At 33.6% G+C, this 23,642-nt stretch overlaps 1 protein-coding gene across 7 annotated transcripts in view; it reads right to left on the bottom strand.

Annotated features, from left to right (window-relative positions):
* ppfibp2b (PPFIA binding protein 2b) overlaps positions 1–23,642 on the bottom strand; it is a 105,476-nt gene that overhangs the window by 69,951 nt on the left and 11,883 nt on the right. For all 7 annotated transcript variants that reach the window (XM_056452417.1, XM_056452418.1, XM_056452420.1 and 4 more), the window contains 2 exons: positions 15,116–15,207; positions 1,481–1,695 (listed from right to left, as the gene is read on the bottom strand). In XM_056452417.1, the coding sequence (XP_056308392.1) occupies positions 1,481–1,695; positions 15,116–15,179 (279 nt within the window). In that variant the 5' untranslated portion in view covers positions 15,180–15,207. Of the gene's footprint in view, positions 1–1,480; positions 1,696–15,115; positions 15,208–23,642 lie in introns of those variants that run through there.

The following is a 23,642-nucleotide window of genomic DNA, read 5'->3' on the forward strand; positions in this document are numbered from 1 at the left end:
TAGGTGTGTGAATCTACACTGGTCTCATAATTCAGTTCGATTATGATTAGATGTCATCTGTTGAATCTGCTGCGCACACCTGATTCACGGCTGTTTCACAGATCCTTCTGTTTCTATTTACCTGAAGCTGAAGTCAGAATTATTAGCTCTTCTGAACTTTTCCTCTCAATTTCTGTTTAAGAGAAAGCAGATTTCTAAACACATTTCTTATCATGTAGTTCTAATAACTGATTTCTTTTATGTTTGCTATGATGACAGCACATAATATTGGACTAGATATTTTTCAAGATAATAATATTTTGCTTAAAGTGACTTAACTAAAGCTTTAAAGACTTAATTATGTTGATTAGGCAAGTTAGAGTAATTAGACAAGCCATTGTTAAATGATGGTTTGTTCTGGAGACAATCGAATAAATAAATATTGCTTAAGGGGGCTAATAATATTGACATTAAAATGGTTTTTAAAAAATGTAAAACTGTTTTTATTCTAGCCAAAATTAAACAAATAAGTATAATAAAAATTGTCCAGAAGAAAAAAATATTATAGAAAATACTGTGAAAAATTATTTGCTCTGTTAAACATCATTTGGGAAATATTTCAAAAAGTAAATAAAAGGGTGCATAATTTTATCTTCAACTGTACACACAACAACATTTTTATTTTTTTATTGGGATGGCCTTCATGAGAGACTACCTGTGCAATGATTCAGTGGATTTGGATCTTTAAGCTGTTGTGCACACACAATTTATATATGGATACAAATTTTTTTTTTAAACCTACAGTATCCTTTAAATTTAAGTCACAGACGTTTGGGTCTAGGAGTACTAAAGAAAATATATAATAAAGACTTTTGTCTGTGGTATAACTTTTTTTTTTTTTTTTTTTTTTTTTTTACAGCAAATCAACACAAAAGAAGGCTGCAAATACTGCTGCAAATTTTAAGAAAAGCCGCAGCGAAATCGGTCATTTTAGGTCACAAGATTCAGAAAAAAGTTATTTTTGTTATTTTACACACTTCTCTATATATTATTTCTTATGCATTATTAAATTAAAAGTCGACAGAGCAGAGATCAAGGTCCCATAATGCAATTTACAACCATGAATAAACAAAAAACACTTGTCAATCACAAAATACAGAAACTATTAATTAACAGATAGTTTTTACAGTATGTCTAGTAAATTTCAGTGAATTGGATCAGTGAATCATTCACCTGAATCAAAGTGAATCATCGGGTAATTTGATTCATCCCTTCTCCGAAAGTGTTTCCCCTCAAATTTACTTTGTCCAGTATTACAAATAAATATGAGCATTAACTATTTGATCATTTACATAACTTTACAAAATACGGAAACCGTTAATTGACAGATTTTTTTATGATTAAGCAAACTCGCAATCAGCATAATTGTGTATGCTTTTAAAATAGCTCAAGTATTTTGAATTACTGGCCCAGACATCTTGTTTATTTGAAGGACTCTGACCTGGCTCAGCGCTCCTCTGTCCAGCCAGTGCAGGAGTGTGTGTGCGGTGGAGCAGGGCAGTTGTGAGCGCAGCGAGTGTCGCTCCTCGTCTCCGACCTGCAGCTCGAGTGCCAGCCTCAGCTCTTCTGCCAGCTGGAGGATCTGCAGGGGCCCGACACTCACCGGAGAGCCCAGATCATACAGCCCGTTACTCAACTCCGCCACCGCCTTCGAACCTGCAGAGGAAACACAATATAGAAGAGCATGGGCTTAGTGCTTATGTGGCTGAAAAGATTGAATCTGGGAAATATTTTTTATTAACAAAGACCTTGATGATGCAGAAGATAGAGATAGATTGCTTTATTTTATTTTACAGAACAATAAATTATCAAAATATTTGTTTTATTTGTTTAATTAAAATAATATTATTTTTTAATAATTATTGTTATTATTTTACAGTGAAACAGAATTGATCAGTATTACGAGAATGTGTTATATTAGCAAAATTTTATTGTTTAAGATTTCACAAAGAGAAAATAATTGTGTACTTTGGTGTATTTTGGTAAATGAACTAAAGCTAAATTAATATTACACAATATTAGATTAAACTCTTATTATTTAATTACTTTTTAATTTAATTACTAATTATTTGTTTATTTTGTCATTGAAAGCCCTGGTTTATATAGACCATTTTTGTTGTATTATCATTAATATGATAAATAATAAAATTTATATATATATATATATATATATATATATATATATATATATATATATATATATATATATATATATATATATATATATATATATATATATATATATATATATATACATATATATATATATATATATATATACATATATACATATATACATATATACATACATACATACACTCATCGATACACCTTACACCTTACTAGTACCAGGTTGGACCACCTTTTGCCTTCAGAACTGCTTAATCCTTTGTGGCATAGATTCAACAAGGTACTTTAAATATTCCTCAGAGATTTTGGTCAATATTGACATTATAGCATCACGCAGTTGGTGCAGATTTGTCGGCTGCACATCCATGATGTGAAACTCCCGTTCCACCACATCCCAAAGGTGCTCTATTGAACTGAGTTCTGGTGACTGTGGAGGCCATTTGAGTACAGTGAACTCATTGTCATGTTCAAGAAACCAGTCTGAGATTATTTGAGCTTTATGTCATGGCGCGTTATCCTGCTGGAAGTAGCCATCAGAAGATGAGTACACTGTGGTTATAAAGGGATGGACATGGTCAGCAACAGTACTCAGGTAGGCTGTGGCGTTAACACGATGCTAAATTGGTATTACTGGGCCCAAAGACAATATCCCCCACATCACCACCACCAGTCTGAACTGTTGATACAAGGCAGGATGGATCCATGCTTTCATGTTGTTGATGCAAAATTCTGCCCCTACCATCTGAATGTTGCAACAGAAATCGAGACTCATCAGACCAGGGAACGTTTTTCCAATCTTCTTTTGTCCAATTTTGGTGAGCCTGTGTGAATTGTATACTCAGTTTCTTGTTCTTAGGTAAGAGGAGTGGCACCCGGTGTGGTCTTCTGCTGCTGTAGTCCATCTTCCTCAAGGTTCGATGTGTTGTACGTTCGGAGATGCTCTTCTGCATACCTCTGTTGAAACGAGTGGTTAATTGAGTTACTGTTTCCTTTCTATCAGATCGAACCAGTCTGGCCATTCTCCTCTGACCTCTGGCATCAACAAAGCATTTGCGCCCACAGAACTGCCACTCACTGGATATTTCCTCCTATTCTGACCATTCTCTGTAAAACCTAGAGATGGTTCTGCGTGAAAATCCCAGTAGATCAGCAGTTTCTGAAATACTCAGACCAGCCCGTCTGGCACCAACAACATGCCATGTTCAAAGTCACTTAAATCACATTTCTTCCCCATTCTGATGTTCAGTTTGAACTCCAGCAGATTGTCTTGACCATGTCTACATGCCTAAATGCATTGAGTAGCTGCCATGTGATTGGCTGACTAGAAATTTGCGTTAACGAGCAGTTGGACAGGTGTACCTAATAAAGTGGCTGGTGAATGTTCACTCAGTCATTTATTTTCTTTTCGACTTAGTCCCTTTATTAATCCGGGGTCGCCACAGCAGAATGATCCGCCAACTTATCCAGCACATGTTTTACGCAGCGGATGCCCTTCCAGCCGCAACCTATCTCTGGGAAACATCCATACACACTCACTCACACACTACTGACAATTTAGCCTACCCAATTCACCTGTACTGCATGTCTTTAGACTGTGGGGGAAACCGGAGCACCTGGAGCAAATGTGGAGCCCGCCGGTGAATGTGTGTGTATATATATATATTTATTATATATTATTGTATTAAACAACTATTATTATTGCTCTTACATTTTCCATTAGTAAATAAATCAAAGTTTTACAGTTTTCCAGAAAATAATGATAGAATTTTCATAGTTAGATTAATAAAATAAAATAAAATTAAATCAAATTAAATCAAATTAAATAAAGGAGTCATTTGTAGCTAGCTAAACATATTTTTAAACATATTTCACTAAATTTTAATCATAAAATGATAGGTTTTTGTTTTCTCTTGTTTCTTTATTTTCTCTTTTCTCTAGAATAAAATTTTAGTTAACGATACAAACTACTACAAATCAAGTCTTAAGTGCCTAGAGAGGTGAAAGTGTGCAAGTGGATATGCAGCATCACACACGTCATCTGTCATCACATCATATTACGCATCAACTGCAGCGCCGCAGCCACGTGTCCCTTCAACATCAGCCTGAACCACAGCAACACTTCCAACCGCCTCAATCTGGACACGACTGAACACTCACAGAAAACCCCTTAACATCTGGACACCATCGGGATATTAGAACACTTCACAAGCGCATGATGACATCACTCATTTCTTAATGCCAGAATCAACTAACAGAACAAAGGGAGACAGTTTTTATAATACACAACTGCCTGACATTACTCCATTTTACATTAGTTTAAGTCAAAAACACTGTAGGTGAATAAAGTAAACATATTAACTCACATTTATAACCATTCTTTCCTAATTGATTGATCACATTAAGAACTGCAAACATCTTTTGCAATTAAAGTTCTCTAAAATGTTAAATATACAAATGAGACATTGTTTGATTAATCTTGAGCTCATTTGCATACATTTTTAGCTCAAAAATCTGAATGCTGGATGAGGTCAGAATCACAATTAAAAACAATTCAAAACAAATTTTTATGACATTTATTCATTCATTTTCTTTCGGCTCAGTAACTTATATATCAGGGGTCCCCAGAGCCGAATGAACTGCCAACTATTCCGGCATATGTTTTACGCAGTGGATGCCCTTCCAGCCACAACCCAGTACTGGGAAACACCCAGACACATTCACACACGAACTCATTCACTACGGCCAATTCAAAACTCCACACAGAAATGCCAACTGGCCCAGCCGGGACTTGAACCAGTGACCTTCTTGCTATGAGGCAACAGTGCTAACCACTGAGCCACCATGCCGGCCTTTTTATGACATACTGTAACATATGTAACATAAAAAATGTTGAAAAAGTGAAGCGCTATGAATACTTTCCAGATGCACTAAGATGTGTAAATTTGTGTGTAAAATTTGACACATAATAGGTATGTTTCCATCCAAGAATGCGAATTCAATTTATGCGCAAAACTGGAATATCGAATAAAAGACATGCAAATAAAGCAGCGTTTCCATCTTATAAGTCAAAGACAACAAAATTGTCACTTCCTGATTAACTCACACCAAATATCTACAGTGAAAATGGAATTTGCTGCGGTAGGAGAAGCTGAGTAAATCTTTTCTTCACTTAATAAATCACTTGTGCTTCAGATGACAGTATGCCGACACGCAATGAACACATGGTGTCGTTAGAAGGCGTGAAACGTGGAGCACAGATGCTCTTGACAGTTATGGAGGTAGTTAATAATATAATAACACAAATACTGAAACGTTAAGGCGTTTTAGAATGACCAAAACAACATTTCAGATGCTTCACAAAGTGCTCAGCCTGCTGGTTTGCCCATTCACACACATTTTTATCATCACATGATCTCTTATAACAAAATCACATGACTTTTTTAATGCGCATTCTGGAATTTGTTCGGTAAAAGTATTTGATGCGCATATTTTCTTATCAAATAAAAAGTTTATCCTACTCAGTTATGCGCATACGCTTTTTATGCGCATTTTCCAAATTTATGCACATCTTGGAGTTTCCATCAACCAATTCTTTATCCACGTATCCAAAATGCGCATTAAAGTAGGTGGATGGAAACGTATAGCTAGTGTCATTCAAAATCCTCTCAGTCACAAAAATCAGATCTTTTTCACTAAATTTATATATATATATATATATATATATATATATATATATATATATATATATATATATATATATATATATATATATATATATATATATATATACAGAGGGAGAGATAAATATTATTGCAAACCATATGAATGTACAGTAACAGTGCATTTTATTTTATTTTCTTACATTTTAAAAACATTTCTATCTCTTTCATTATATTTTTATCCTCATTTTAGTCTTTTATCTTTTCTGTATCTATATATGCATTATATAATCACTGTAAATTAATACTTTGGCAATAGTCAATTCCAATAAAGCTCTTTTGAGTTGTATTGAATTCAATTGAGAGAGACACGGCAACGGAGACTAACGTACATGTGAAATGTACATGTGAATTGATGGTGCAATAAAAGAAACACTGTTCTTTTTGATCACACCTAATTTTACCATTAACTATAACTTTTAACTCAATAAACTCCTGATTTGCTGCTTATTTATAGTTATTAATATAAAAGTTAGGTATTATTAGATATGTAGAATAATATCATGTACTTTATAAGTACTAATTAACAGCCGATATAATAATAATATGCAGATAATAAGCCAATAGTTAATAATGAAACAATTAAATTAAAGTATTACTTATTTTTTTCACTGGACTAACAAACACTATAAACTTTGATGTTGTTTCAAATATTTTTCATGCTCATGAAGCACTTTAAGATACATGTTATAAAACAAAACGCCTTAGGTGCTTTTTGCCTGCAGTGTCTCACATTAATAAAACCCGTTCCGGTTGAGATTTCTAGTTTCCATATGACATTTCAAAGAGTCTAAGTGAATGAAAGTGGAAACAATGAAAGAAACGCATGCAAGAATGTGAGTCAAATGTACATGAGGTTGATATGAATGTATGATTTGTGCGATGAGGCAGAACTGCTGGCTGAGGGCATAAAATGACCTCTTTGGTGGCCTTAATGAAGGTTTTGAGGATGGTGTGTTCAAATGTAAATGTGCCGAATAAGGAGAATTCCGGGAAATATTCATGCTGTGGACTAATGAAATGTAATATAAAAATGTGTGGTTTTGCAAAATGGGAAAAAGATAATACAGTATATTAATAATTAAGTATGTTTTTAAATGAGCACACAGAGGTTTAACACATAAAAATGCACCTAATAATAAATAAAACATTAAAAGTTAATGTGGTAAAAAAAAAGTTGAATTTTGCAGTTGTTTTTAATAGTTGAAATAAGTTTGAAATAAATAAAATTGAAATATTACATGATAATAAACAAGCCAATATTAAATGAAAATTAAAAAAAGGTTAATTATTACTAAAAGTTATACTAAAACTACACAATAAAGCTAAAAATACTAATAAAGCTGTAAATATTTATACATAATTATAATAATAATAGGAAAATAACACTGTACAGACCACTTTCACAAAACTTTTCTTTCTTTTTCTTTTTGAAAATCTACTGAAAAATAAAGTACAGCTTTGACAGAAAATATAGACTTTTCATTATTGGATAAATACAATTTAAATGAAAGTACAAATTTAATTAAATCAAATGTCATTTAAATTAAATATAATTTAAACATCACAATAAAACTAAAATGTTTACCAATATTCAGTAATTAAAATAAAATAACAAATATTAGATTTTTTTACATAAAATTAGACAAAAATGAAAACGTTGAGTAAGCAAAAGAAACTTTAAGCCAAAACATTAATAAATGAATAACAAATAAAAATAAATAAATAAATAATATATATAGCTTAAAATTATAGTGAAAATTAAAAACATATAAAAAATGTAATATAATTAATAATAAATACTAAAATACAAGTGTATTGACCACTTTCAAAATAACATGTAATTACTTTTATTTATTTATTTATTTATTTAATAAAAATAAATAAAAGTAAATTAATAAAATTTAATAAATTAATAAATGTATTTATTTATTTATTGATAATTTTTTTCATATATATATATATGTCACTGTAAATCATAGTCACTATGATCTGTTATATAGGGTTTTCCTTTCCTTTCATTAAATCTATTAAAGTCACAATGTTTTGGAAAAACACAAGTAGCAACCAAGAACTAGAAACTAATGGGTAAATTTTCACTGCTTCATGAACTGAAATCAAATCAAATTAAATACATCTAAGCAAAACAGAATTAAATTAAATGTAATTGCAATCATAAAAACAAACAAAAATACATTTAAACAAAACTTAATTTAATAACATTTAAATACAATAATACAATTAAACACAAAAAACACACAACAAACAAACAAACAAACATATATATATTATTTGGGCAAAAAAGGTTTGTTAATCACATAGGTCTGTGCTGGTAAATGCTGGATCATCAGTTTGAGCAGTCACCAGCAGGTGGAGTCATTTAGAGAAGCTCAACAGCTCTTGTTCTGTCAGAATCAGACAGACAGTAAATGCCTGTGGTCAAACTCTCATCTATTCTTGACCCTAACAGACACAAGCACATTTCACATCCAGATCCAGGATCAGCCTTGTCATTGCTAAACTTTAATTAATGAATGCCAATGATTTCATGAGCAAGCGACTGAATTATAAGCCTCTGCTATTTACAGTCCCGCATGTGTAATATTTGGCACATCATGAGCTTTATTCAGGACAATAATAATAACGCATGATCCGTATGCACAGATTATAGACTATGTGTGGCATGCAGAACAAAAGCTCATAAGACGGTGAGAATAATTATGTTTATTTAGAGTATATTACTCATTAGATTTCAATGATAAGGACAATTCTATTGAGTAACTATTTTTGTTGGATACATTTGATTAAGTGATATAAAGTGATAATTTTGATTTTAATAACTTAAATGTTGCACTTTATGAGTTATAACTGATTTATTTCAGTCTTGCCAATCTACTTATATTCCAAATAAGAAAAAAGCTTAATGTAATAAAAAACTTCTACTACTTTACACAATAAATAATTATTTACAATATTAAAAGATGTTTCCTTAGCAACTAAAATAAATGAAGTTTAAGATTACAATGACAAACAAAAGGTGAATGTATACAGATGTAAAAAGTTCATAAAAATGAAACAAAAAAGTTATAAATTAATTAAACATAATATTGCTAATTCAAATGATCAATAATTGAATATAAATATCACTGAAATATCACTATGGATATAAATTTTTTTTAAATATTTATTTATTTATTCATTCATTTTTCTTTCTTTTTTCATTTAAGATAACTGTTGTTGTTTGGAATTATTTTATTATTATTATATTATTATTATTATTATTCTTATTATCATCAACATTATAAAAAGATTTTCCATTGAAAACATAAAGAGATGGTTTAATAGAAAATAAATAAATAGAGGCATGGTTTGATAGAAAATAAATAAATAAATAAATAAATAAATAAATAAATAAATAAATAAATGTCCTTGTTGGATAAAATAAAATAAAGGCATGGTTTGATAAAAAAATTAATCAAATGCCGTTGTTGCATTAAATAAAATAAAATAAAAAGGCATGTTTGATAGAAAATAAATATATAAATCAAATGTCACTGTTGCATAAAAAAAATAATAATAAAATAAAATAAAATAAAATAAAGGCATAGACTGACAGAAAATAAATAAATCAAATGTCATTGTTGGTTAAAAAAATATAAAATAAAACACAATAAAATAAATTAAAGGCATGTTTGATAGAAAATAAATAAATAAATCAAATGGCATTGTTAAAATAAAATAAAATAAATAAAAGGCATGGTTTAATAGAACATAAATGTAAAAAAAATTAATGAAATAAAATAATAATAAAAAAATTAATTAAAAAAAAATAAATAAATCAAGGCGACGCAGTGGCGCAGTAGGTAGTGATGTCGCCTCACAGCAAGAAGATCGCTGGTTCGAGCCTCGGCTGGGTCAGTTGGGGTTTCCATGACATTCGGTACAGGTGAATTGGGTAGGCTAAATTGTCCGTAGTGTATGAGTGTGAGTGAGTGTGTATGGATGTTTCCCAGAGATGGGTTGCAGCTGGAAGGGCATCCGCTGCATAAAAACATGCTGGATAAGTTAGCAGTTCATTCCGCTGTGGCGACCCCGTATTAATAAAGGAACTTAGCCGAAAAGAAAATGAATGAATGAATGAATAAATAAATTAAATGTTATTGTAGGTTAAAATAAAATACAATAAAATAAAATAAATTAAAGGCATGGTTTGATAGGAAATACATCAATAAGTAAAATGACATTGTTAAAATAATAAAATAAAATAAAATAAAATAACATGACGCCTACAGGTCTTTAGATCCCATTAAACGTTGCTCATCTTCTCCCTCATTAAAAGTAAAGAAGCCAGCAGTGTTTCTCGTGAATGTTAATGATAGTCTGTCCTCGGGTTATGGAAGTGAATAAGCAGTGTTTATCTCAGATTTGGTCTCCGTTTGACAGCCGCCTGTTCTCTGCTCTCCTTCCCCCAGCCTTCATTTGTTGACGGGCCACATTAAACATTTATCCTCTATTAGTTAAATCATGTTGGCAATGGCTGAGTTTGCTCGAGGGGCTTCACGGCCCCCTTATCCTCTCCTGATCCTACAAAACCAAATGCCTGTTTCTCTGTTTTGTGTGTATTCAAAACTGTTGACTTGAAACTTTACACTAACATGTTGCTTAATATGTGCTCTTTTCTGTAGTGTTAAAATACATTGATGTATTTTTTACTGTACTATCGGGTTGCTGATCAATGAGTTGAAAAAAGAAGCTTCAGGAGAGTGCATATTTATTTAAAAATACTAATAAATAATAATTATCCAACACAGTGTATATTAAATAAATATAATTTGATACATTACATAAATAATTTTTCTTCCAAACAAATAATTCAACCCAAGCTTATTCTGAAAACGTACCTCTATATAAATTTCTGGAGAGCGCCAAATACGTCTCAGGAGGTAGGTTTTTTGCAGATTTTGTTGTAGCGAATCCACCAGAGGCTGCTGTGTATGCTTTTAGATCTCAAATTCCTTTCACGAGTGAGCACCTGCTGTTCCCGTGTAAATCCACCAGAGGCGGCTGTTGACTGACTGACTGACTATCTGCACCGATTGACTGACCCACCCTCCTCCTTCCCTAAACCCAACCAATAGTGTTTTCAAAAGTACAGATTGACCAGCTTACCCACTTCCCTAAACCCAACCGACAGTTTTAAAAAGCAATACAGAAAAAGAAAAGCCCTCGCCTGTTTTTCCTACGTTTTCAGATTTGACCACATTCTCACCCTGTTATTTACTTGTTTATTTAATTTTTTGGATACTGTTTTTGTCTTACCCACTTTCTGGAATCATTCTTCACCAGACCCAAACTCCTCTCTGCATCTCAAGACCGCAGACGTACATGGCGAGCTAACAAGACAAACTGGTAACAGCGGGAAAGCTGTCCATATGGAGGTAAACAGTCAGCTGGTAAGCGCGAAATGGAACGACGTCATACCGTCCTGTGGCGTTCATTCTAAAGACAAAATGCAGCCATATGTATTTCTGGCTACATATATTGCGATCTCCAGAAATGTATATAGGGCTACGTTTTCAGAATGAGCCTATGTTGAAATAACTATTTTATCGAACAATAATTATGTTATTGTTTTATGTTATAATATCTAATTATTAAATTGCTGTTATGATTTAAGCTATTAATTATATTAGACTATATTATTTAACTATAGGGTATATGCCTAGCTAGTGTTTCCTCCCATACTGATAAACTTCCGGTGAACAATTAATGTGAATTTTTTCCATTTTATACTGTTCCTTTTACAGCATGGATGTTGTAACGCAATTAAAATGCAATCAGTTAAATAGGCTTTGGCATTCATTTAGTTGCTCAAGCATAAAACGAGGCGAAAAGCCATTTTACTCGCATGCGCCGGTCAAAATCAGCAGGCTAGCACAGAAGCTCCATTGAATATACTGGGGTCAAATAATGACTATACTATTTTAAATGTTTATTACTTTATATTTTAATTTTAAATAATTTAATAAAACAGCAACAAAAACATTTAAACAACACAATTTTATTAATTGTAATTCATTCATTTTGTTTTCGGCTTAGTCTCTTTATTTATCTGGGGATGAACCGCCAACTTATCCAGCACATGTTTTACGCAGCGGATGCCCTTCCAGCTGCAACCCATCACTGGGAAATATGAATTGTAATACAATAATAAAAAATAAAAAAACATGTTTACTATTTAAATATAAACATATACAAATATAACTAAATTCAAATGTTTATATTATGAATTTAAGAAAATATAAAAATAAAATTTGAATAAAAAATGCACTTTAATTGCAAAAATAATTTGTAATAAATAATATTGAGTCAAAAGACAAAATCCAAACAAATTTACCTATAAACCAATATTCCATAAATTGTAATATTAATGACTATATAAAATATAACAGTAATATTCTATTTGATGTCTTTGTTTTGTAATGCTCACCACTTAAAATAATTTCATACAATTAAATAAATTATCACTTTAAATTGTAACTCCCAATCCCTGATGGGAATAATGGTGCTATAAATAAATGGCGTTACTAACAGCGATACTTTTTTCAGTAACGAGTAATCAAATGAATTACTGTTTCCCCCGTTACAATGCCGTAACTGTTACTGACAATAAAATGCACGTTACTATTATTAAGAACACTGAATCGGTTTTCATGTGGTTTTCAATCTCGACCATAAGACCTCTCTTTCTCTGGGGTGCGTATGTGTGTGAGTGTGTGTTCGAGGCTGGGCCGGGAAACATAACCAACCAGCGATGATGATTGGTGTGTCTGTGAACGTGGTGTAACCGAGAATGTGATGATTGGCTTAGATATAGTACATTTCCATCATTTGCCTATCGGAGGCAGAGTAGTGCGGATGTTCACACACAAGCACGTGCACAGTCAGTGACACACACAAATGACCAGGAGTCATTTAGCGTTTGCAAACTGGAAATACAAGCACTACTTTTCCATCGTTAAGATGAAAGTCAAGAATATGTATGTATTGTGCATCTCAAGTCCATGAAAAAAAAAGAGTCTCTTTGCATCCGTGACAAGTAATTCTCTAATCTAATGAAGCACCTCACGCCATTACATGCCGCCACAAAATTAGTGGTTAAAGCCGCCTTTCCACTGCACACGACATTTGAACACGACTGTCGAAATACGCCCCCTTGTGGCAGTTGCACAGAATTTTCAGTTCTGTCGCGCACCATGGGAGAGAAGCTGTTCTCGCAGTCTCTGAAGTACAAAAGCAAGAGCCTTTATTCTCTTTGCGTTCACCATAGTTGAATGAATAAATACTAGAAGCTCATAGACCGCAAAATTTTTTTAAAGAAATGTGGAGAAAATTATATTTTTGTCACACATTTATGAATAGAAATGTTTATTTTAATATAGACTTTTTTTCTGATTCAGAAAACAGTACTGGGACAACACTGGAATATATCACATCTGGTCGACTGGTCACATACGGTCTAGTCGCAAGAGTTCAAATATTTCAATGTATTTGCAGCTCAAATCCAAAATTTCAAATCCTGGATCTAAATTTTTGGCATACGAAAATGATCAGAACTCCACGCAGCTCCCGGACTACTCTCTATTGGAAATGAATGACTTCCGGTCAGTCGCTTGTAGGGCTGCTCGATTATGGAAAAAATTATAATCACGATTATTTTGGTCATAATTGTAATCACGATTATTCAAAACGATTATCAGTTAAAGTCAAAATTATTCGCCCTCCTGTGAATTTTTTTTTAATATATATATAAATATTTCCCAAATTATGTTTAACAGAGGAATTTTTCACAGTATTTCCTATAATATTTTTTATTCTGGAGAAAGGCATATTTGTTTTATTTCGGCTAGAATAAAACCAGTTTTTAATATTTTGAGACCTATTTTAAGGTCAATATTATTAGCCCCTTTAAGCAATATATATTTTTGATTGTCTAATATTGCGCTGTCACTTTAAGAATATTGCGGCTCTGATATGGTTTCACTTTCACATATGTTTTGATTCTCAACATGTTTGTTTATTACACAAATGAGGGTTAATATGAATATTTACTAAACACCGCGCTCTGACACAAATGTGCATGTATTTGACCATTAAAGATGGCTTTAGATGTGTGTGCTCCACTCGTTTCCCACACACAGAAGCATGCTGTCTCGTTTGCGCTTTTAAACATGAATGATTCGAAAGTTTATCAATGAATGATGCGCATCCCGTGCTGCAAACGTTACATTACAGTACATGTTTTAGTAATGTTCACGTAGAACTGAGCTTTGCAGAGCAACAAATGTGTACAACTGGAAAAGGGGCGGTATATGATGTAATAATCGTTTATCTCGATTAATGCTTTTTCATAATCGTTAGAAGCCAAAATCGAAATCAAATCGGATTTTTGATTAATTGCACAGCCCTAGTCACTTGTCATGTACAGTGGAAAGGCGGCTTAAGAATGCAGGTGATATCCTGAGCTCTGCTCCCAAATGTGATTTTTCTCCACCTACACTTATTACTCAGACAGAATTTAAGGAAAAAATATCTAATATCTATAAGTTCTAAACCATCTATTGTGTTTTATTGTGCCACTATAGTAATGATAAAATAATGATATGCTGAATGTGATGGTTGCCTCTCACATTGTCCCACAACATCAAAATAGTGTAGATTTGTGTACAATGTTTTATATTTATTTTATAGTCATTTGACAAATTAGATTTTCTTTCTTAAAGTAATACAATAGTTACTTTCCCTTGGAATTAGTTACTTTTATAATTATGTAACTGTCGGGAACATGCCCGACACTGCTCCCAATACATTTTTCCACGAGAGCTTTAGCTTTGTTTGGCAAACGCTTTTCTTTCAAAATGTCCAGCACCATGAAATCCTTTCAAAAAGCCTCACACATGCAGTGTCGAGAGAATCCCATTAGCATGCAGAGATCAAGAGATACGGCAAGAAAAAAAACACTGTATAGAACCAAAACCTTATCTGATCGCTTCAAGAAAAGCAGCCAATCAGGAGAAGACTGCTCACTTTTTATGCAAATTACCACACAATGCACTTAACCTAACAGAGGATCAGCTGTTTGTTTGTTGTTTTAGACTGCAGTTCATATACGAGTTCATCAGGAGCATTTCAAATCAGCCTGAAATGAACTGAAATGCTTCACTTACCAGCAATAATATCATCCATTTGTTCCAAGGCGGCTTCTAACATGTGACTTGCATCTGAGGCCATGGCATCTGCAGCTCCTCTTCTCTCTGACCTGCACAAATGTGTCATCTCATTATGCAACATCAGAAACACGAGTCACAAATACAGTTGCTGGGAACTTGGGAAAGTACATTTCGAAACTAAGGGTGGAGTAAAAAAAAAAATCATAATAATAATCTTGTGTGTGAACCGATCCCATGAATCTCAACTGACGGCAAGTAGCAGCTTGGCGTGTTTGAGACTGAGGTTTTCCTGCTCTGTAATGTGACTTGACATTACACAAACTCCCTTGAGCCAATGTGGCTTAGTTTTAACAATGTGTAAATACAAATTACACTGCCCACTGCGACAAGAATATATTTAGAAAATGCCACTTGGAAAATTAGCTTGATTAGAAGGGGACTTATTTTCATAGTTCAAATTCAAATAAATAAATCTCTGGTGTCCTCAGAATGTGTCTGTAAAGAGTCAGCTCAAAATAGACCATCAATTAGGGCTGCACAATGTTGGAAAAATCTGACATTGTGATATTGTGATATTATGTTTTGTGGCAAGAAGTGTGGATATAATGTCGCCAGATGATTTGAATAGCTCTTTTTGGAAAGATTTCATTAATTTAGATCAACTGGGATGATCAAGTCTTTTTCTAAGCAGTGCATCTGTGTAAAATATGATAAATTATATATATAAACATGGCAGAACAAATAATAAACTAAAAGTAAAAATAAACTGCTGTATGCAGTAAGGAGAGAAATTGAACAATCAAACATAAAATGGCATGATCATCATTGTATAAATAATAAAAAAAATAAGGTCTTCATCCTTTAAACTTTTTTTAAAAATGTAATCCTGCAATGTGACTATTGTGAAAACACACACTGCAATATCAATGCTCAAACGAAATATTGTTCAGCCCTTTTACAAATCATTTATCATACTTGTCAAATTTACTATTCATTCATTCATTTTCCTTCGGCTTAGCTCCTTATTTATAAGTGGTTCCACAGCGGAATGAACCACCAACTATTCCGGCATATGCTGTTTTATGCAGTGGATGCTCTTCCAGAGGCAACCCAGTACTGGGAAAAAAATTGCAATTTGGTTGTGAGTAAACAGCATTTACAATTTGTGTGCATGTCCCTTTAAATGCAAATCAGCTGCTACTTTTCAGAAAAGGGCGGAACCTAGTGCAACTTTTTTGCAAAGATTTTTTGTGGGACGCTCTGAGCACCTAGCAGTTGAAAAAAGTCAACTCTGTAAAAAAAAAACAACTACAATCATGCACTCTAACCCCAAGATCGTTTATACAGTGGTTGCCTAGTAACATAAAATGTGCAGTGCACTGCTCTTTACTAATGTGGACAAAAAGGCACTGCTGTGCGCCTCACATTTTAGAATGTACCCTTGCTAAAGTTTAAACCAGATATGATGGAAAATGTCAGAAAAGGATAGAGAGGAAGAGGGAACAACATATTTGTTAAGTTTGTGTGTTTGTTATCTTAAAAATGTTATCTCATAAACCTTGCATACATAAACAAATTGCAAAAGAATATAAAATGTGCTGTTATAAAATACAAAAAGCAGCAATGATTTTGTTCCACAATTCGTCTTTATATTCTGCACTTTTTCATCGTAAAGTGCTCAGTGTTGCAAGATGACGTGAATTTCTTTGTCAGACGCCATTTTAGATTTTGTCTTTCGCTTGTACGCTGGCTCTGAATTGTCAAAAAACAAATGTCAAAATGGAAAAAAAATCCCGATCCTGATCCAATTTGTTTATGCAAGTTTCGGTATGTAAATGTGATCAACAATATGCATAATGTGGCAATATGATAAATATATAGCTCTGGAATCTGTCAATACATTCATTCATTCATTTTTTTTTGGCTTAATCCCTTTATTAATCCAGGGTCACCACAGCAGAATGAACCGCCAACTTATCCAGCACATGTTTTACGCAGCAGATGCCCTTTCAGCTGCAACCCATCTCTGGGAAACATCCACACACTCATTGACACTCATACACTACGGACAATTTTAGCCCAATTCACCTGTACCACATGTCTTTGGGCTGTAGGGGAAACCGGAGCACCCGGAGGAACCCAAGCGAATGCAGGGAGAACATGCAAACTCCACACAGAAACGCCAACTGACCTACTGCACCACTGCGTCGCCCTCTGTCAATACAATCAAAGACAATGGTAACTTTAGCAACATTACCCCTACAGCATGTTAAAATTTAACACGAGATCGTTTTTTTTATATGAAATCAGAGTATGAATTGCTGGTATTATTGATCCCTCCTTCAGAAACAATGTCAAACTGAATCAAATGAAATTTTCCACAATATATATATACATATATATATTTCTATAACTTGGAATTAACTTATGGAATTAACTTTCATGTAATCTCCTTAAAAATGAAATTTAACCACTCTTATTTTTGTTGGTTCACCCAATAACAGAACAGTTGTAATGTTTTTGTGGCACAGACTTTGTCAATATTTAGCTGTTACAGTGAGTAAAAAGAAATGGGACTGCTGCAGCAGTACAGTGGGGGGAAACGTGAAGACTAAGAGTCATAATAATATTCCCATTCTTCTTCAACAGAAGAGTGAAATCCTTGTATTTTCTTGTAACAGCTCGTAATTTACAATGCTTGCAGAGAAAGGCTTACTAAAACAAAGTTACTGAGTTGAGATGTTTTCAACCCAAGCTCATTCTGAAAACGTACCTCTATATTCATTTCTGAAGACTGCAAAATGTCTCAGAATTTACGTTTTTTTGCAGTTTTTGTTTTCACGAATTCACCAGAGGCCACTGTGTATGGTTTCTGAGATCTCAAATTTCTCTCGTGAGTACTATTCGCGCCTGCTGTTCTCGCGTAAACCCGCCAGAGGCCGCTGTCGACTGACTCACTAAATGACTGACTGACCGATGGACTGACCCACCCTCCTCCTTCCCTAAACCCAACCAATGTTTTTGAATGACCCATCCACCCACTTACCTAAACCCAACCAACAATTTTCAAAAGCCATCCAGAAAAAGAAAAGCCCTCGTCTCACTTTTACCACGTTTTCAGATTTTAAAACATTCTCACCCTGTTATTGACTTGTTTATTTTATTTTTTGGATTCTGTTTTTGTTTTACCTGCTTTCTGGAACCGTTCTTCACCGGACCCGAACCCTGTCATTGTGGTTGACTCCTCTGCGTCTCAAGTCCGCCGACGTACATGGCGAGCTAACGGGACAAACTGGTTACAGCGGGAAAGCAGTCCATACGGAGGTAAACAGTCAGCTGGTAAGCGCGAAAAGGAATGCCGTCATAACGCCCTCTAGCGTTTGTTTTAATAATGAAATGCAGTCATACGTACCTCTGGCTACATAATTCACTGTCTCCAGAAACATATATAGGACTACGTTTTCAGAATGAGCCTTTGTTGGATATTTTCATGTTTACTTCAAAAATAACTTTTGGTGCTTGTTTAAACTACTTATTTAAAATGAGTTGAAATACCACAATTCTTAAGGTTTTTTGGGGGAAACTTAATTGTTTCATGTTCAATCTACTTAAATTTGTAAAAACGATTAAGTCATCTTAATCGATTTGTGTTGGGACAACATGAAGAAATAGTGTGGAACCCAGCATTTTTTACAGTGTTGGCAGATGCACAAAGGACTCATTTGTAGCACTTGAACACAGGAAAAATCTAATTCTCATGATATATCCCCTTTAAGATAAAATGGTGTTCATGGTGGAGTGGCGTTAACCCCGGTCGTATCCTGAGGCGGGTTGACTTTCTCCCTGTGGGACCTCAGTGATGGAGGGAAATTTGAGAATAATTAAGTCTGTCAGGGTCAAGTTTCACCCTATTCTTGTGGCATGTGTACGCACATTCATACATCATATATTTGGCTCGCACACATAAGCAAACACAAACACAAAGAGATGGCTTTAAATTATGGAAGACCTTAAAGTACGGTCACATCAACATTTCTTCTGCCTTTTTTGCAAGCGAATACTGTCTTTTTAATCATCATCTGCACATTTGAGATATAGGCAGATTTTGCAATGGGTTTACATTTTTTATGGGGAGTTTCTGCTAAACTTCACTCATTTGAAAAGAATTACAAAAGAAGTTTCTTGTACTTGTGACTTTATCTCACATATGACTTTAATTTGCACTCTAAGAAATGATGGGTTATTTAAACCCAAATTGGTTAAAATATGGAATAGATTAGAATAGATTAGATTCAACTTTATTGTCATTACACATGTACAAGTACAAGGCAACGAAATGCAGTTTAGGTCTAGCCAGGAGTGCAGGATATAGGTATAAGTTATAAAGTGTAATATTAAAAAACGATGGTGATATTTACAGATGGATGTACTATGAACATTATACACAGGTTGAATTAACTATGAACAGAGATTTACAATAGATGAATATATCAGTGCTATCCACACATAGACTTTACTTGGGTGGGCCGCCCAGGTACTGTATATTAACGGCCGCCCAAGTATATTTCATGGGATTTTTTTTACCAATATTGTCATCCTTTTACACTTTTTTTGTATTCACCCTTAATCAAACATTCGCTTTCAATTAACCAGTGGAAAATCTTCTCTCATCCCATTTCTGCTCATTGTGTGTGCACAAGAACTGTCAACAACACTTCCTTAGACAGTCTCACGTACTCTGCAGAGACCCACAGAGATGTGCCTTTTTGAGGCTTAAAAATGCGTCCAGCCGGTGATTCTAAATCTCCTAAAAATTGTATATTTTCTATAAATATTTCTATAACTTTTGCTTTCGCTTACTAAAGTTATTGCGATTTTGCATTACTCTTTTATTAAAGACTCTTTTTCGCTTGATTTCTAACAGCACGCACAGCTGCGAGATTGACAGAAAAAGTAAATAAAAGATTCTTTAATATAAATGATTAAAAAACTTTATTGTATACTTTAAGAGGATAAAAAAATGACATCTAAACTGGCTGCAAAGTATATGTACAGCATTAGAAATGGCTCATAAACTCATTAGCCTTATTTAAATAATCTACACTTTTTATTTATTAATAATTAATTATTAATAAATATCCATTTTAGAGATATTGTCTGTTTTTATGTGCCCTGGGTAAAGGATGTGTTTCAATCCGGCTACCACTGCAAGTACATTTCAAACCTGTGGGAAGCACTGTATGTAAAGATTGCTATTAATAATCCGAGGTATGCAGATAGTGGTATGCAGATGCAGATAGACTAACCCAAATATTGGGATAAATTTGATCCTATTACTTTAATTCAAAAAATTAACCCAGCAGTTGGTTTAGTCCATATTATAGAACAACATTCAATATTATATTATTTTATTATTATTAGAACAACGTCATTTTCTATAACCTTAAATGTTCGCAAATCTCACAATGTGATTTTAAAGGGATCATGTTTTTTCAGTTCCCCATGATTTTCATTATTTTTTGAAAAACACAAACGACTTTGTCCAGCAAGGTTTTTTTTTCCGCATCAGGTCAGGGCATGCGTTTACTATGATCAATACAAGGTTTGTGTGTTGTGCTGCTTACTCTAATGACAATACGCAATATTACTCGTAGTAAACAAACACCCTAATCTGAGGTGGAAGACATAAGCAAACAAAGTCGTTTTTACAGTTTGTTGGCACACAAACGTGGATGTCGAACCAGTATTATAACTGACCAGGGGCTATATTTTAAAACACTCATGATTTGTCATTGCAATGTTTAACCATAAAGTTACCAAAATGTTTATTAGGGCCTGTGACCAAAATATTCCGCTATAAGAAATAACAATAACTGTTATTTTAGAGTTATTTTATATTTGATTATTAAATTTGTGTATCTATATCTTGCTAGAAAAAAAATCATAAATCACTGTAAGTTTTAGTATCATTGCTTTGCTGTATTTACCAATGTTTGTCATAGGTTTCTTATATTTTATGCAGAACATAAAATGTTTCTAAAAGTATGAATTCTTTCCAAAGAAACCTGTTCATTTTATCTGGTGAAATTATGCTCAATATTGCAATATACACTCACCGGCCACTTTATTAGGTTAACCAACTGCTCGTTAACACAAATTTATTATCAGCCAATCACATGGCAGCAACTCAATGCATTTAGGCATGTAGACACAGTCAAGACGAACTGCTGCAGTTCAAACCGAGCAATAGAGTGTGATTTAGGTGACTTTGAACGTGGCATGGTTGTTGGTGCCAGACGGGCTGGTCTGAGTATTTCAGAAACTGCTGATCTACTAGGATTTTCACGTACAACTATTTCTAGGCTTTACCGTGAATGGTCAGAAAAAGAGAAAATATCCATTAAGCGGCAGTTCTGGGGATGCAAATGCCTTGTTGATGCCAGAGGTCAGAGGAAAATTGCAAGACTGGTTCGAGATGTAGAAAGGCAACAGTAACTCAAATAACCACTCGTTACAACCGAGGTATGCAGAAGAGCATCTCTGAACGCAAAACATGTCGAACCTTGAGGCAGATGGACTACAGCAGCAGAAGACCACACGGATGCCACTGGTGTCAGCTAAGAACAAGAAACTGAGGCTACAATTCGCACAGGCTCACCAAAATTGGACAATAGAAGATTGGAAAAACGTTGCCTGGTCTGATGAGTCTCAATTTCTGCTGCGACATTTGGATGGTAGGGTCAGAATTTGGCACACTTTGTGTCAAGATCGTGTCAACGCCACAGTTTTGTTGCCGACCATGTTCATCCCTTTATGATTACAGTGCACCCATCTTCTGATGGCTACTTCCAGCAGGATAACACGCCATGTCATAAAGCGCAAATCATCTCAGACTGGTTACTTGAACATGACAATGAGTTCACTGTACTCAAATGGCCCCAACAGTCACCAGATCTCAATCCAATAGAGCACCGTTGGGATGTGGTGGAACGGAAGATTCGCATCATGGATGTGCAGCCGACAAATCTGTAGCAACTGCATGAAGCTATCATGTCAATATGGACAATATGAATATTTCCAGTACCTTGTTGAATCTATTCCATGAAGGATTAAGGCAGTTCTGAAGGCAAAAACATAGCCGGTGAGTGTATATCATAGAAATATAAAATATCGCAATGTCAGTTTTGTCAAATATCGTGCAGCTCTACTTTGAACGTCTGTGGACAGTTCCTGTCTATAGAAGATAAGAAAGTTCTAGGATTTCATCTCAAATATCTTAATTTGTGTTCTGAAGATGAACAAACGTGAACACCTTAGCAACTCCCCGATAACAACTCGGAAAACTTTTTGCAATAAATCACAGTGGAAAAATGTAACACTCCCCAAAATGACTATATGTCATAAGCTTAACGTTGAACCTTCTTGTAATCTAATTGCTTGGCACAAATGCATGCCAAATCTGATGGAAGCTCTTCAATATGTAGCTTAATTTAGCCTCGGACAACAAGAGATTGTTGACTTCATTTGAGGCACTGAGATCCTTCAGTGCTGAAACAATGTAATAGAAACATTCAGTGCACAACAACAGTGCTATAATAATTCACTAATGAGAACGTGAATGCAAGACAAGAAGAGATGAGTGCAGCTTGGTGCTCTTCATCAACAGATCAACAGTGTTTTTTTAATACCAGCAAAGAAATGCAACATCCAGTAAAACCTCAAGTACTGCACACACACACCCTAGTCAATTCCAGTAGATAAGGGTGTGTAGGTTTTCTGTGATCCGCTATTTGGCTTAAAAAGGGAGTCACGTCTGGATTGTCCTTTGCTTAATATCATTATTTACAATTTTCTTTTTTTATCTCGCATTCAATAATCTCTGTTTGTTTAATGTTTTTGCAAACAAAATATCCGAGTTTCAATGAATTTCATTCAGAAACTATGATTGCATATTTTTTTCAAATTAACTTTACAAGCCAGAAAAACAAACAAAAAGTGCTCAGGGGTAACTCAAATATTTGGTCGGTGCTCTTTGGGTAAGGGATTCATCAAAACATCAACAGAAATTAGTCCAAGGCACTCGGAAAATGTGGAAAATTTAAAAAGCCTTTATTCACATGGCTTAATCTTAAAAGAAAGTGTTACCCTGATGAAGGCAGATCCTTGCCAAAGCGCGTAGATTTCTTTTAAGATTAAGCCATGTGAATATCTGCTTGAAATAAAAAGAACAACATTGCAGTGTTTTGCCACTGAATAAATCTTTAATATAATTGAAAGAAACAAATATAATATAATATAATATAATATAATATAATATAATATAATATAATATAATATAATATAATAAATATAATATAATATAATATAATATAATATAATATAATATAACATAATATAATATAATATAATATAATAAATATAATATAATATAATATAATATAATATAATATAATATAATATAATATAATATTATATTATATTATATTATATAATATAATATACCCGATTATAATATGACAAAACC

The sequence above is a fragment of the Danio aesculapii genome, chromosome 25 (assembly GCF_903798145.1).
Source record: "Danio aesculapii chromosome 25, fDanAes4.1, whole genome shotgun sequence".
Lineage (NCBI taxonomy): Eukaryota > Metazoa > Chordata > Actinopteri > Cypriniformes > Danionidae > Danio > Danio aesculapii.